This window comes from Lonchura striata, chromosome 15 (genome assembly GCF_046129695.1).
Source record: "Lonchura striata isolate bLonStr1 chromosome 15, bLonStr1.mat, whole genome shotgun sequence".
Classification (NCBI taxonomy): domain Eukaryota; kingdom Metazoa; phylum Chordata; class Aves; order Passeriformes; family Estrildidae; genus Lonchura; species Lonchura striata.
In genome coordinates, this window is record NC_134617.1 from 159,466 (window position 1) to 173,014 (window position 13,549).

At 36.9% G+C, this 13,549-nt stretch overlaps 1 protein-coding gene across 1 annotated transcript in view; it reads right to left on the reverse strand.

Annotated features, from left to right (window-relative positions):
* Positions 1-3,462: 3,462 nt before the first annotated feature.
* The window catches only part of KDM3B (lysine demethylase 3B), a 47,324-nt gene continuing 37,237 nt past the window's right edge, over positions 3,463-13,549 (reverse strand). Inside the window, exons 17-24 of the mRNA XM_021543077.3 lie at positions 13,268-13,439; positions 10,168-10,258; positions 9,951-10,081; positions 8,550-8,669; positions 7,957-8,096; positions 7,447-7,623; positions 6,758-6,892; positions 3,463-4,810 (exon numbers count right to left, since the gene is read on the reverse strand). Of these exons, the coding sequence (XP_021398752.2) occupies positions 4,730-4,810; positions 6,758-6,892; positions 7,447-7,623; positions 7,957-8,096; positions 8,550-8,669; positions 9,951-10,081; positions 10,168-10,258; positions 13,268-13,439 (1,047 nt within the window). The 3' untranslated portion in view covers positions 3,463-4,729. The remainder of the gene's footprint in view (positions 4,811-6,757; positions 6,893-7,446; positions 7,624-7,956; positions 8,097-8,549; positions 8,670-9,950; positions 10,082-10,167; positions 10,259-13,267; positions 13,440-13,549) is intronic.

A 13,549-nucleotide genomic window follows, 5' to 3' on the forward strand; every position in this document is an offset into this window, starting at 1 on the left:
AAACAGAAGAGGGAAAATGCAGAGATCTGGTGAGTAACACATATGACAGTGTGAGAGCTAAATACTTGCAGCATGGGTAAGTTAACACCTAAATAAAATGTGCCTTAGTGTTTTAAGCTATTTAATGTGCCAAGGGGCAGTATGAAAATCTACAGTGCATTAGACAGAAATGGTGGTAAAAACAACAGAATCTCAACATCAGTAGAGAAGGTAGTAAATGTAGTGCCAGCTCACTGTTAAATAGGATTTTAAGCTTTAGAACAACTTCAGAGAAGGTATTTTAAGTTAGCGATTTACATTTAGCAGTAAGTTGTTCAATTTTTTTCCATATCATAAATAAAAATGACAGATTAATTAATTAACTTACCTTTCCACAAGAAGAAACTACTGGTAGTTTAAAGGGCTATTTTTGCAACAAAAGTCAGCTGCAGGTTAAGTGAAAATTAAAGTATTTATTAGTATTTTTTAATCAAGTTATTAGTAATATAGTATAATGCTGTGTAATTAAGACCTACCCAGGAAAGCAATTCATCACTCATTTTCAAATTAAGGCTGTATGGGTTTTTTTGCAGTTATGCTACTGCTGAAACAACTCATGATAAACCTGTGTTCTACAAATAATCCAAATAGGTCACCAAATATCTATCAATCTGCTGTGGCTAGACAATAAAGCATGGAAATCAAACAAGCTGTTCCTCAAATAGAGCAGCTTAAGCAAAGCTACAGTGAGAAAAAAGCCAGGTCAGATTCAGAGACCCTGCTGAAGCTGAGGTTCAGGCAGAAGCTGCTATGTTGAAGAAGGAACAGCAATTCATCAGGGCTCAAAAATATAGGATGCCCTCTGGAAAAGTTTAACAGACTAAATATGGGTCTTAAGAATACAGGTGAAGTGGAAGAGCACAATGGGAACCCTCTCTGAAGCACAAAAGTGCAGATTGTAGTGGAAGAGTATCAAAAGGTGAAAGAAGTAAGGGAAACAGAAGAAGTGCAAGCAGACAGCCAAAAATGACACTGTAATTGTTCTGAGAACATTTCTTTAACAGTTTTGTGACTGAAAGCTATTCACTTAGAAGATACCTTCCTAGAGGAAGCAGCTGTATTTTGTTCAGCTCTTTGTATCCAGCTCTTGCAACTTACATTACCATTTTCCTAATAGACTATATACAGGCAGAGATAAATAAAAAGCTCATGCACGGCAGGGGAATGAGGGAGATAAGAGAGAAAAGTAAGATGATTTCTGCCTGGTTATTTTTCAAATGTCTGGTTGGAATGTGCAGTTCTTTTTCCAAAGCTGAGAATAGGAATCTTTAAGACACTGCCAATTGAGAGGAAAGAAGCTGTGGGCTGATTTTAGATTCTGAGTTGCACTGGAAAATAGTAACCACAAGCAGGCATTGGCATGCATACCAGCTATCGGGGTAAGTTTGGGGAAACACTGAAGTTGAAAATCAGAAGGTAAGATTCCAGTAACCAGAACTGGGAAGATGTATTGTCAACAGCTCCTTCTATGCTATGCTTCACTCACATGCTGTGTAGTTTCACAATCATTTTCCACTGGATCAATGCTTACAAGGTGTGGTTGAGGCATGCATAAATCACTTAGTGTGTCATACACCTCAACCAGTATCTCAACTGTAGAAGCTCAGAGCTATCAAAGGGCTATCAGGAGTGAAGAAGAAGGAAATTATACATACAGGGGAGCAATAGTTTTAAATAATATCCATGCCTCAAAACTTTTTTAATCTTATTTGGATTGTAAATTCAAGTTACTGCTTAGCATCTAACTTCACTGTTGCAATTCTGATTCCACATCCTCAGGTTTTACAAAAGGCCATCTAAGAATCTTCACAGAAATGGTACATAGAACATAACTTTAGATGTATTAGGTACTTATTTTTTTCCTATATTTATGTTGTCTGGTACAGTTGCATCAGAGTAAAGATTTAGGTTTTGTAAAATTAAACTTTGAATGCTGTTACATTTTTATTCAGTATCAAGAAAAGGAAGTTTTTTGGTTGAAAAGAAGTGAAATCTTCAGACTGGGGACATTACACCTTTACATGGCTGAGTACACACCAATCTTCAGTATTGTGAATGCAATCTAAATTCACTTGGGCAGGCCAACAGCCATATATTCCTGAATTCTTGCTTCATCTTGTCTGTAGTTACACAGCACATTGGCTAAAAGACATCAGAGTTTAAAGCCCGTATTCAAAAATGGTGCTGCCCACTGTCTCATGCACCTCCATTTAGTAACGGCAAGAGAGCATTAGGTAGAACAAGTGTGATGACTACAGCAAATTATATTAAGTCATGTAACTCAAGTTTTTGTTCTCCCTCTGCTAAAACCCCTAAGATTTATGATGTCTGTTTTAATCTGTTTACATTCTATGTAACATACCAGCTGCCCATTAAAATCTTGATCTAGAAAATACAGTGGTAAAAACTACTGATTATATATCTTAAGTCAATTTTATAACCACTTTGGCTGGCTACTTGTGGTATAAGCTCTGTATGTCAGAACAATTTGATGATCTTTAAGACATCTTCCAACATAGGCCATTTTATGATTCTATGGTATTTCTTAATTTTAGTAATCCCTCTGATTTTGGCTGAATATTGCTTCAGATTGGTTGTACTCAATGATTAGTAAAAAAGGAAATTCAAGAAACAGAAGCAGTACTTGACAGACTCAAACTAAACAAAGGTTTAGAATAAGACAAAATTCTTATTGTAGATCACTGCATTCAAAATTACTCATGGAACTGTATTAGATATAGTCTGCCTTTTTGATCTTTATCCAAGTCTAGTGCTTATACACATACATACACACACAAATGAGGGAAACATCTCAGTTATAATTAATTTTTACGCACAGAGTACAACAGATGTGCACAAGAAATTGTACACAAGAGAATACAGCAAAGCTGAATGATTCATGGGTCTGGAATAACCCTTTTAATCTCTAGAACATAAACTGGCTCATATTCACAGGATAGCTGCAAAGGTATGAGGCAGCAAAAGCCTGTGACTGGACTTTGCACCTAATAATCAAACTGAGAAGCTGCTAGAATGCCACATGTCAGTGAACAGAACTGCTGCTGCCATCACAACCTCCAAGGTCAGAAACCACAGAACTTTTACCACTCCATCCATATGTCCAGTGGAGAGGCCATCTCTGGACCTGCTAGGAAGACAGAGATGGGAAGCACAGTACAAGAGATGTTTTTTATGACAAGACAGATCCTCTACCCAAACTACCTTGAAGAATCAAGAAATGGCAGGCAGTTTGGTGTGCTCCCAGCAGATACTTGGGATGCCAGGTTAAACCAGATGAGCCCTCTGGTCAAAAACAGCAGGTCAAAATTAGCAGGCAGCCTACACTACACCAGAGGCAGAGGCTGAAACAACCTCAAGGCAGGAAGATCAGTGTACAGGTATGAAAAAAAACTGCCCAGCCTGTTACAGTAAATGACTTTTATTTTTTAAAAAATGAAATAACCGTGAACATATTAACAGGCCTGCAAGTGGCACTACAGTACAGCTGGAGATAAGGTCGATACATTTCCCCATGTACCCGGACAATGAAATCCATTGCATCAATGCTGACATTAGTAAATTCTGAATACAGTTCTATCAAGCAGGAACATTTTACTTAAAATAGTTCTGGACAAAGTTGACACCAAAAGTTAACTTTTCCTTCACTTTGGAAAGGATATATGCTTTATAGATGTTTTCAGGTAGCACTGGTATAGGGTGAATATTGCCTGCAGTCACCAGTGCAGGGAGAGATGTACAACATCTCCTTGTGAGAACAGAGTTTATACTCCTTTTTACTTTTCATTCTGAGGAAGCAGGGTGGCATAGAGAGAGGGAGGAAGATAGGTGAGGTAATATGGGCAAGGGAGGCGGGATGTCAATTTCTACTCAATTCTCCTTTGGCTGTTTTTGTGCTATTTTGGACTGCTTTCTAAAAATCACTTATTGATTTTACTGAAAGGAAGACTAAATGTAATACACCTTTCCTTGAAAATCCAGGAACAACTGTGGTACTTCAAAAATACTAAAAATATCTACTTTCATGAAATATTAACTGTTTCACTACAAACCTATTTTTTCACTAAATACACAATTCTCTTAATTCTGGAGTCTCCCTGGGGAAAAAAAAGTGGGTTCTCCCTTTAGTTCTGCAACTCTACAGTGTATAGAGAAATGGCTAGAAGAAGGGGAGTGCAGAGAATAGCTTTATCCTTTTCCTTGGCCTGTATCTCACACGAGGAGTCTGTTTGAATTTCTGCAGTTGGGCTACTGTTGGTCACATTCTTTCAGCAGTTATCAACCAAGTCTGCAGTAGGACAACCCACTTCCAGCACGTTCTGTCTAACTTTGTGAGTCTAACTAGTCATGAGGGAAAAAACCATCCACACTCTTTATATCATTTTTGATCATAATATGAAGGAACACCAAGTGGTTTCCATGTTCTTTCAATTTGCAAAAGGCCACAGGAAAGGGATATGGCACCTTTGAGAATCTGGAATTCTGCATTTAAACAGTGCGACCTTCCATTAGACCTTCTGTGTTGAGGCAGCGTAGAAAACAGTGGCTGAAGAGTGTAATACTGACCACACCAGCTCCCAGTAAGAAGCTCCTGCAGAGGCAGTCATGTGCAGTCCCTGTATATACCATGAGCAAAAGGCCTACTTGACAGGGCATTTGGAATTAGCAATTCCTACGATCTAGCTAGTTTAGATTCATGAGCTTTCAGTGTGCCAACAGCATCTTTCACTGCATGGTAGATAATGTTCTTCACCTGCAATAGGAAAAAAAAAAATCAACTTCTACGGAGTAACAAGGAGAGTCTTACACAGCTATTCGATCAATTTTGACAGCTGAATTTATAATAGTTGGTGAGTATACATAAAATTTATACTCTTTTTGCTTCAGGATACCAACAGCACATATTTCAACTGTCACAGATTGCAAGTATCTTAGACACCTGCACTGATTTATTAACTCATTTTCTCATCACTCAGCAACTTATATTTACTCGTGTGGTTTTAGGATAATTCCTTCTCTTGTGAGAGCTAGGAGGAAGTGCACTACAAAGTTACATATATATGAGTTTACTTTGAAAAAGTCCTTTTGATCCAAGTCACTTAGAGACTCACATGAATCACATCTAAAAGATGTAAGAAAATCATAAGGTTTAATCCTATGAAAATTAAGATGATGCAACAAATCATCCTGTTTTCTTTGCATAGAGGCTAGAAATTCTTCAAATTTGTGAATCTTGCAGAAAGACAAGCACAAGATGAGAAATCCATTAGTACTCACTGCTATCTTTTTCACAGTTACCTATTTAAGAATCAAAGTTCTGTCTAGTTCCTGATTTTTTCTGATCTAAGTTTATTTGAAATCTGTTTTCAGGTGTTGAACAGAACAGTTTCACCTCCTAAGTGAGTGGCTCAATTGCACTTGCTCAACTAACTGCCAAGCACCATCATCTTTTCCTGATGTACATGTGACATCATTTTTGGTATAATTTATGGAGATATTATTTTCTCTGTGTATTTTAATATATAAAAATATAATTTAAAATGACAAATTAAAAAAAATACTGAGACAAATACAGCTGGTATTCCTTTTCACAGTATTACTGAGTTGCATCTTGTGGGTTTTTATTTCTTGGTTCTTTTTTTAAATAATAAGCATTATTCATTTGCAACCTCTTAATTTGCAGAAACACTTCTGCATTTGTATCATCACAGCTGAAAAGGTACAGTGTTATATACCAGAATGAGTTGATTCTACTTCTGCTTTCCTTTATAATCCCATGAAGATTCACACAGAAATTTACAGCAAACTTTCATTGAATTGGTATGAAAGAATTAACATTGTAGATTCTGACATCCTTGGGTGACATTCTGGAGAGTGACCATATACTGTGTACTTCGATGAGGACAGCCATTCTGCAGATCTCCACCCTCCTTCCTTTCACATACATGTGTAATTACTGATACACAAAAAATGCTGACCACAAAATCTGCAAAGTGAGCAGTTACTAATGCTTCAAAAGTCTTAGACAAAATCCAACAAGATCTCCAATGGTCTTCTCTCTGTAGAACTTACTGTCTTACATCCAGTGTCCTTGTGTTAGAACAATAGAACATCCTATTATATTCTGTGCATAATTAATAGTTAAAGCAGGCACAGTTCCTCAAACAAAAACACACAATTTTAGGACTAATATATGTTGGCTAAGACCATTAAGATCATCAAATCCAACCACACACCTAACACTGCCAAGTCCATCACTAAACCATATCCCTGACTTAAATAAGCCAGCCTTCACTTTCAGAGAATATTCCTTTAGGCAATAAAGAAACAAACGTAAGTGTACTTGGTCAAATAAACATCTCTCTTCAAAACAAAGCACTGCTCCTTCCTTTTTAAGATTTTTTTTTTCTGGTCTGCTCTGCTGTCATTAGGATGCAGCCATTCAAAAACTTATTAATACCAATGTGTCCATTAGTCTCATGGGGGAAAGTTTTCTGGAAATGCAGAAGTCTACTGCTAATTTTTGTTTACATAGTACTGTAGACAGAAGTACTTAATTTTTAAGTAACGTACCCTATCAAATGAGAACCTCCATATTTGTGGGAAGTCGTTACTCTTTCCTTAGACATACATTCCTAGTACTGAAGTAAGCTGGCAATACACAGGATGTATTTAGTGTTTACTGACATAAAATGGTTACCTGCAGTTTATCCTCATGGTTTGTATGAGTATTAGACAGATGCCTGAACTCCTGGGTCAGACGGAAGCAGTGCTTCACATGTTCGGGAGATACAAAATCTTCTGCCACTTTAATGCAGCTGTACAAATTATGGACCTAAAAATCCATATCAAATGACTGAATATAAAGACAATGAACCATACAAAACAAAACAAATAAACCCCCAAAACCCGAAAGAAACATCAACAACAACAAATACCAAACACCCAAAAACCCTCAATACCACCCCACATATTAAGGCTCTGCCACATTTACTCATCGAAACCAGAAACTAACAGAGTTGCATCTAATAGTAAAATGAGGACAAAATACATGACATCTAACAGGTTTCCTGTTCTCCCATATATATTAGCATTCCCTAAAGCAAGTTCTTTTAACCTTTGAATTTGGTTTCCTTGGCTTAACTTTCACTACACAGAAATGCTTTCCCTCCATTCACCCCAGCTTTTTTTTTCCCCTGCAATTTCATGTACACATCATTCAGATATTTACGTAACTTTTAGTAATGTAAGAACTGCATATGTAGTAAAAGAAACCTTAAGTGTGCGATATTAATTACCTTTCAGTCAGACCTTTCAAAATATATATTTGAAAACTGTGCCTCCAATTAAATTCTATCTGTCAATAGGGCCTAGAGTTGGTATAGTTACCTGATGGGGAGCACCCGCAGGAATGAACACAGCATCGCCAAGGAACTGCACTATTGCCCAGCCTTGCACACCATACTCATCATATAGTCTCTTACGTAAGGTCTGGTCCAAGTACCAACTTTGGTCATGAATGGGGTCATGATCTGGAGGATTTTCTTGGCCTTGTTCTTCTCCAACCTAGAGCCAAGATATGGGGTGGAAGGAAACCATGACACAGCACCTTGATATTGCTGGCTCACAAAATGGTCTGTACCTAAAAACCTAACAAATTATTTCAACGTAGAACATTATTTTCATTAAGGTCATTTAGGTCTTAAACAGCAACATGCGTTAGTATGAAGATTCCAGACCAGGCTGAAAACCTGTGAACACAGTAACTATCAATGCCCTCAAAGACAGAAGTGCAATACCTATGCACTTGATATTGATAGCAATTTGTATACATCAACTGCTAAAAGCAAGCTAGTCAAGGAACCCTGTAAGCTCAAGCTTTCTTTGCAACCAGCATACCTTCCGGAGAAGTTCCCGTATCTTTTCAGCATCCTTGGCAGCATAGATGTGCCACAATGCTCCAGGTTTCTCTCTTCCTTCATGGATTCGCTGCTTTGTTACATCATCAGCATCTCCCTCATCAATTGTTTTCAGAACCTCTGAAAGAGGAATCCATGTAAAAGCTGCTCATCTTTTGACATAGAGAAAAGAGCATTTTGAGCTACTAAATTCAGTCACACTGCAACTGTTGCATCATATAGTGCCCTTTCTAAGTCCATCAAGTTTCAATTTAACAGAATTCAGGGAATGTGTCAATTGAGGGCTAATCACAAAACTCAGTCTTGAATTTAAACTGAGCTACAATTGTTCAAATACAAGGATACATTTCTTCAGGAATGTACCTAATTTCTAGCAAAACTCTGCTGCTGGCACAGTTGGAAACTAATGAAACGTTACTGCACTTTTAATTATGTGCTGCAAATGTAGCAAACTGCCTGGTATACTTGAATTATGTATTATAGAAATGACAAGCTTAAACAATAAAATATACAGGCTTCTTACATACACAATTGATTTTTAGTGTACAGAAAACAGCTTTCCTTAAGCATTACCATCATCATGGGTCCCTTCCCCAATGGGAATCCCAACATACACCATGACGTTAACAGCATCAGACACATCCAAGTGCAGGTTTGTGGTACCAACTCGTCTGTCTTCTGCAGTAATTAAGCCTATAACAGAGTGCAAAATAAAATTAAATTCTGTGACTAATCTCTTATAATCTAACTGAAAAATCTGTCTGGAAATCTAACTTTGTATAGCAGTGAGAGCACACACTGAAGGCAAACAGCAACTGAAGCATGTATATTCATGTCATGTGTAGTGTAAGTAAAAAGTTTACTGATAACCAGTATTTTAATTTTACAGGAAACAGAAGCAGCAAACATAGTTTACCCAAGTCATGAGAAAACAAGCATTTAAACACCAAAGCCAGAACTTGTACTTTACAATTTTGTCTCTCTGAGAGTATTTTATACAACCTGTACTAGAGAACTTAGTTATCATAAGCACAAAGCAAGTCTTCCTTTGCTTGGAAGCATGAGAGAACTGCTTTGAGTGGCATTAGGATCCTACTGTGTGCAGCAAGTCAATGGACTGTTAGAAGTATAAGCCTCCAGCTGTTTTTTATTTTCTCATAGTAGCTGTAAAATCCAGGACCAGTTGAATTCATAGCAGTTAGTGATTAGCTCATCATTAATGATTCAGATTACAATTCAGTAAGGAAAAACACCTGCAGACTCAAGTGCTTGTATCTTTGCATGTTGAAGGAACTTACATCCCTCAAGTGACTTTAAGTAATGGAGAAAGATTTCAAATGTTTGCTTCTTAATTCTTTGACTTTCTTATTAGTATGTTCCCTTTTTTCCCCTCTGGCCTTTCAATAGCACCCTCTCTTTCTACCTCTGCTTAACCATCTCTAGCAAGTAACATGGCAGAGAACCAGAATATTTTAAAAAATATATATTTTCTATCAGCAAACAGTAACAGAAGTGTCTGCCCACAAGAGTTTTCAGGATCACCATCATATTTATCTATTTTCTGTTTAAAGTAAAAGCTTCTGAAGTTAGGAATTCAATTCACTGAACCTATCATAACAGACCAGTGCCCAGAAGGTGGGTAATTTTCCTCTTAACTATTTATGTTGCTCTAAAAACATACTAACTTTTCCTTGAACCCTGTATTGGTATTATGCCTGTTATATATATTAATAATTGTTTGCACACTTAACTTACTGTATGTACATCTCTAGAGAAAAGGGCACATCTGACAGAGAGAGGGCTAATGTAAGAATAGATCTGCAGGACTAAATGAAAAGAAAGTAACAGCAGGCTCTAGGATAAGCACTGAGTTTTGCCACAGCCACAGCCTTGTGTTATGCCACAGCCTTGTATTTGCCCTAACTGTAATAAAGAGTCACAAAAACCAGTATCTGCAGACCTATACTCACATACCATATGCATTGTACATTTTGGGACCCAAGTCAGGACGGACAAAGTAGCTTGGCAGCCTAGAAGCCAAATTCAGTCTTCCATCTCTCTTGGTATATTCAGGAAGAGGAAGATTTTCCATCAAGTCCTCAAACCTAGAGAACAAAGACAGACAAAGGCGAATTATCCTCCTGTAGCACCTACAACAGTTCTGTCAGCACTGATACTAAAGGTTACTTACCTTGTAGGCATCATATCTCTGAAGTCCTCCCCTGGAGGCCAGTCCTTTAACTTTAGTACCATTGGCTGACCATCATCTGACCTGAGCCGTTCTGCAAGAAACAAATTAAGATTTCTTTGTGTACTATCTTTTTACCACAGCCCATACCTTGTTAAAGCTGTAAGGGTTTTTGTACCTCTTAAAATGCACAGTAAAATGGATCCTGGTTTTGTTTTCGGCTTCCAAGCAATACCATAATATGACCAACAACAATTTAACAACTATATAAGTATACATACACAGATATAATCACCGACAGCAGAAGTTTGACAGATCTTGCACAGCTGCCAAGTTTTAGAATAGTTTTTATTCAGGTCAAAACCAAGCCTTTCCAAAATCATTCTTCCTTAGTCCAAGGGAGTTTTATCATTAATTTCAAGAGAACCGGTACTTCTATAAAGTTAAAGTTATTGGTTCTTGTTCTGAAATCAATCCTAACATCAGTGTAAAGCAAGAAACCGTGGTACACTAAATTAAAAAATGCTAAAGGGCAGGTGGTCACAAAGGAAGACTGCCTTTAGGTTTTTTTAATTCTTCTTTGCTGAAGGAACTCAAATTAGCAGAGTGCCAAAACCAAACATTTGTTCTTCGCTTTAAGAGTTTTACACAAGTCCTGACTGGAAAAAGAAAGTGAGCAGCACAGAAAGATGGCATTACACATGCAACAGTGGATGTATGCTATGACAGCACTGACCATATCAACTGCTTTCCTACCTCAGAATTTAGGGTGAAGAGAGTCTATCTTGAAGTGGTACACAAGTAGCTTAGACCTCACTGTAACATTTGGAGAAAAACAAAGTTCACTCTTCTAGAAGATTTTTCACAAATCTACACAAAGCCACAAATTAAAAAAACTAGCAGTCTTAAAGACTTTAACATCCCGATTTCCCTAGCGAGAAACACCCTTCACTGCTTCCTACCTTACTGAGAATTTTCAGCCAACCTGATCTAGCAGAGATCCTGACAGCACTGGAAGAGAAAGCATATCTAAGAAATTAGGACTTGGAGACCTGTGAATTACATCTGCATTACATATCAACAGGCTACAGAAGACTGCCTGAGTTTGCAATATAAAAAAAATATTTTATTGAAATTAAAAGGAATTAAGGACTGCAGATACGTAAACTGAAGAAGATAAACTTTGATAAGCTACAGATTTTAGAGAGGCGAAAAAGCTCAAGGACTTGAATTTAAAGATGTTTCACAACTTCCCATATTCAAAACTTTGAATTCATCAAGTATCTTTGTTCTAAACAAGAAGCAGCCTGTAGGGAGGCTATTCAGAAAGGGCAGAGTGAGGAACTACCTGGATGATAGTATATAGATCCAACAAATTACGTGAAACTGAACAAACCCCAGAAAATATCAGCAAAGAAAAGCAGGTGTAAGAAGGATCAAAACAAAGTCAGACCTCTCAAAAGTCCACTTTGAGCCCGAAAATATTACAAGAAACAGCAAAAGATTGAAATTAATTAATGTATCATATAGAGTAATCTCAATAACACCTCCAAAGTCAGTGGCTGTTCTGCATCTCTTTGGTAACTTAATGTGAGGGTGGGAGCCAGCCACGTACTTAAAAAAAATTAGAATTCATGTAATTCAGGGAAGTCAGAGACATTAGGTTATTTGCCAACAGTTTTCATAAGAATTAGAATGTGAAATATCTGGATTAGCAGTAAATAATATTCCTCTGTACTAGGACTTGAACATAACTGAAGAAACTCTACATAAAATGTATTTAAAAGAAATTATCAAGAGTAATAAGGTTTTCCAGTCTAGGTCACTAATATTTCTCATGTATAGTGTGGTAAATGCTTTGTCTAAAAGAAAAGCCAAAGCTGATTTTGCTGAAAGAAGCAAAGTGTGCCTGTGTCTGGAGACAAACTACAAGTAACATTTCTCAAAGATAAACTGACTCATACAAATTCACTATTTTCATTAATGACCCCAGCACAAAAGTGAAGAGTTTGTGAACTTTCCCAATTATTGTCAATACACAAAGACCACACCATTATATCCCCCTTCAAGGCCATTTATTTCTGATTAATAACAAAAACAGTACGAAATTTAACAGAACAAAATACAACATTCTGTACTAACCATAAAACAAACAAACAAAAAAAAACCAAATAAGTCAAAATCAGGGAGTTTATGGATTAGAAAATTACTAGGAAGGGAATATTCTTTGTCTGCAAATATATAATTTCATTGACTGTTGAATGAACATTCCATTACGTCATCCAACAGTTCACCATTTCTGCAATATACACACAGAAATAAACACAGAAAACATTTTATACACAACTCTAAAATCAGCAACATTGCAATGAACTTTTAAAGCTCTTAACACCTGTAACTATAAAACCACTCAGGTCTAGGTATATACAATCTAAAATGGAGCACTCTGTTTTTTAGAAGCTCTTTAACCTGACCCGTTATGTCCCCAGAAATTTTAATTAGTTAGTTTCCCCATCTACACTTGACAGAAGGTTTTTTCTCAAAGAAGAACTTGAGCATTAAATAATGTGTTATCATGTGAGTCACGCATATAGCATTGCCATTCATAATATATATAAATTTGCATTTGTATGTCAAATTTACCAAACCCAAATTTTAGTATCAAAAGTTTCTGTCTGTTTTAGCTCAGCAGGCTCCCTTTAGTTTTGCAATAAAAATTGAGGTTGAAAGGAGAGTGAAGCTACCTTCACATTACTTACTTTCTTAAAAATGGTAACTGAGGATCAATTTCACTGGTAAAAGTTAAAAAAAAACCAAACAAGCAGTTTCCCATGAAATGAAGCATTTTTTGACACATGAAAGTTATACACACCAACACACTGCAGTACAGACAGTTCTCTTGGACGGTCCTACCCTAATCTTCACAAATAAAGCATTTTCCAGGGTGTGCTATATGTAAAGAGCAATGGCTTCTTTGGATGAGACTGATAGTTATTTGGATTTTTTCTTAATTTATTTTTTAGGAAAATAGGTGGAAAATGAAGAGTTGAAGATAGCAAGACAGACTGCTCAGTTAAACTAGTCAGCCATAAATATTACTTACTAGATATTATCTCAAAGCCATCCCAGAAGTCACGCACTTTCACGTCTGAAATTATGGCACAGTTCCTGCAGTTCACCAAATCTACATCTTGATCTCCAAATTCCAGGCTGAAAGCTTCTGGTTTCCAAAGCTCTGACTTCAACTTCTTATGGACACCAGATACCAGCACGGGCTGAGAATACAAAGATGAATGCTTACTCCACCATAACCAATTATCTTACATATGCAGCCAAACTTTCTTAGGATAGCCAAGACTTCTGGCTACCACAATACAAAAGACAC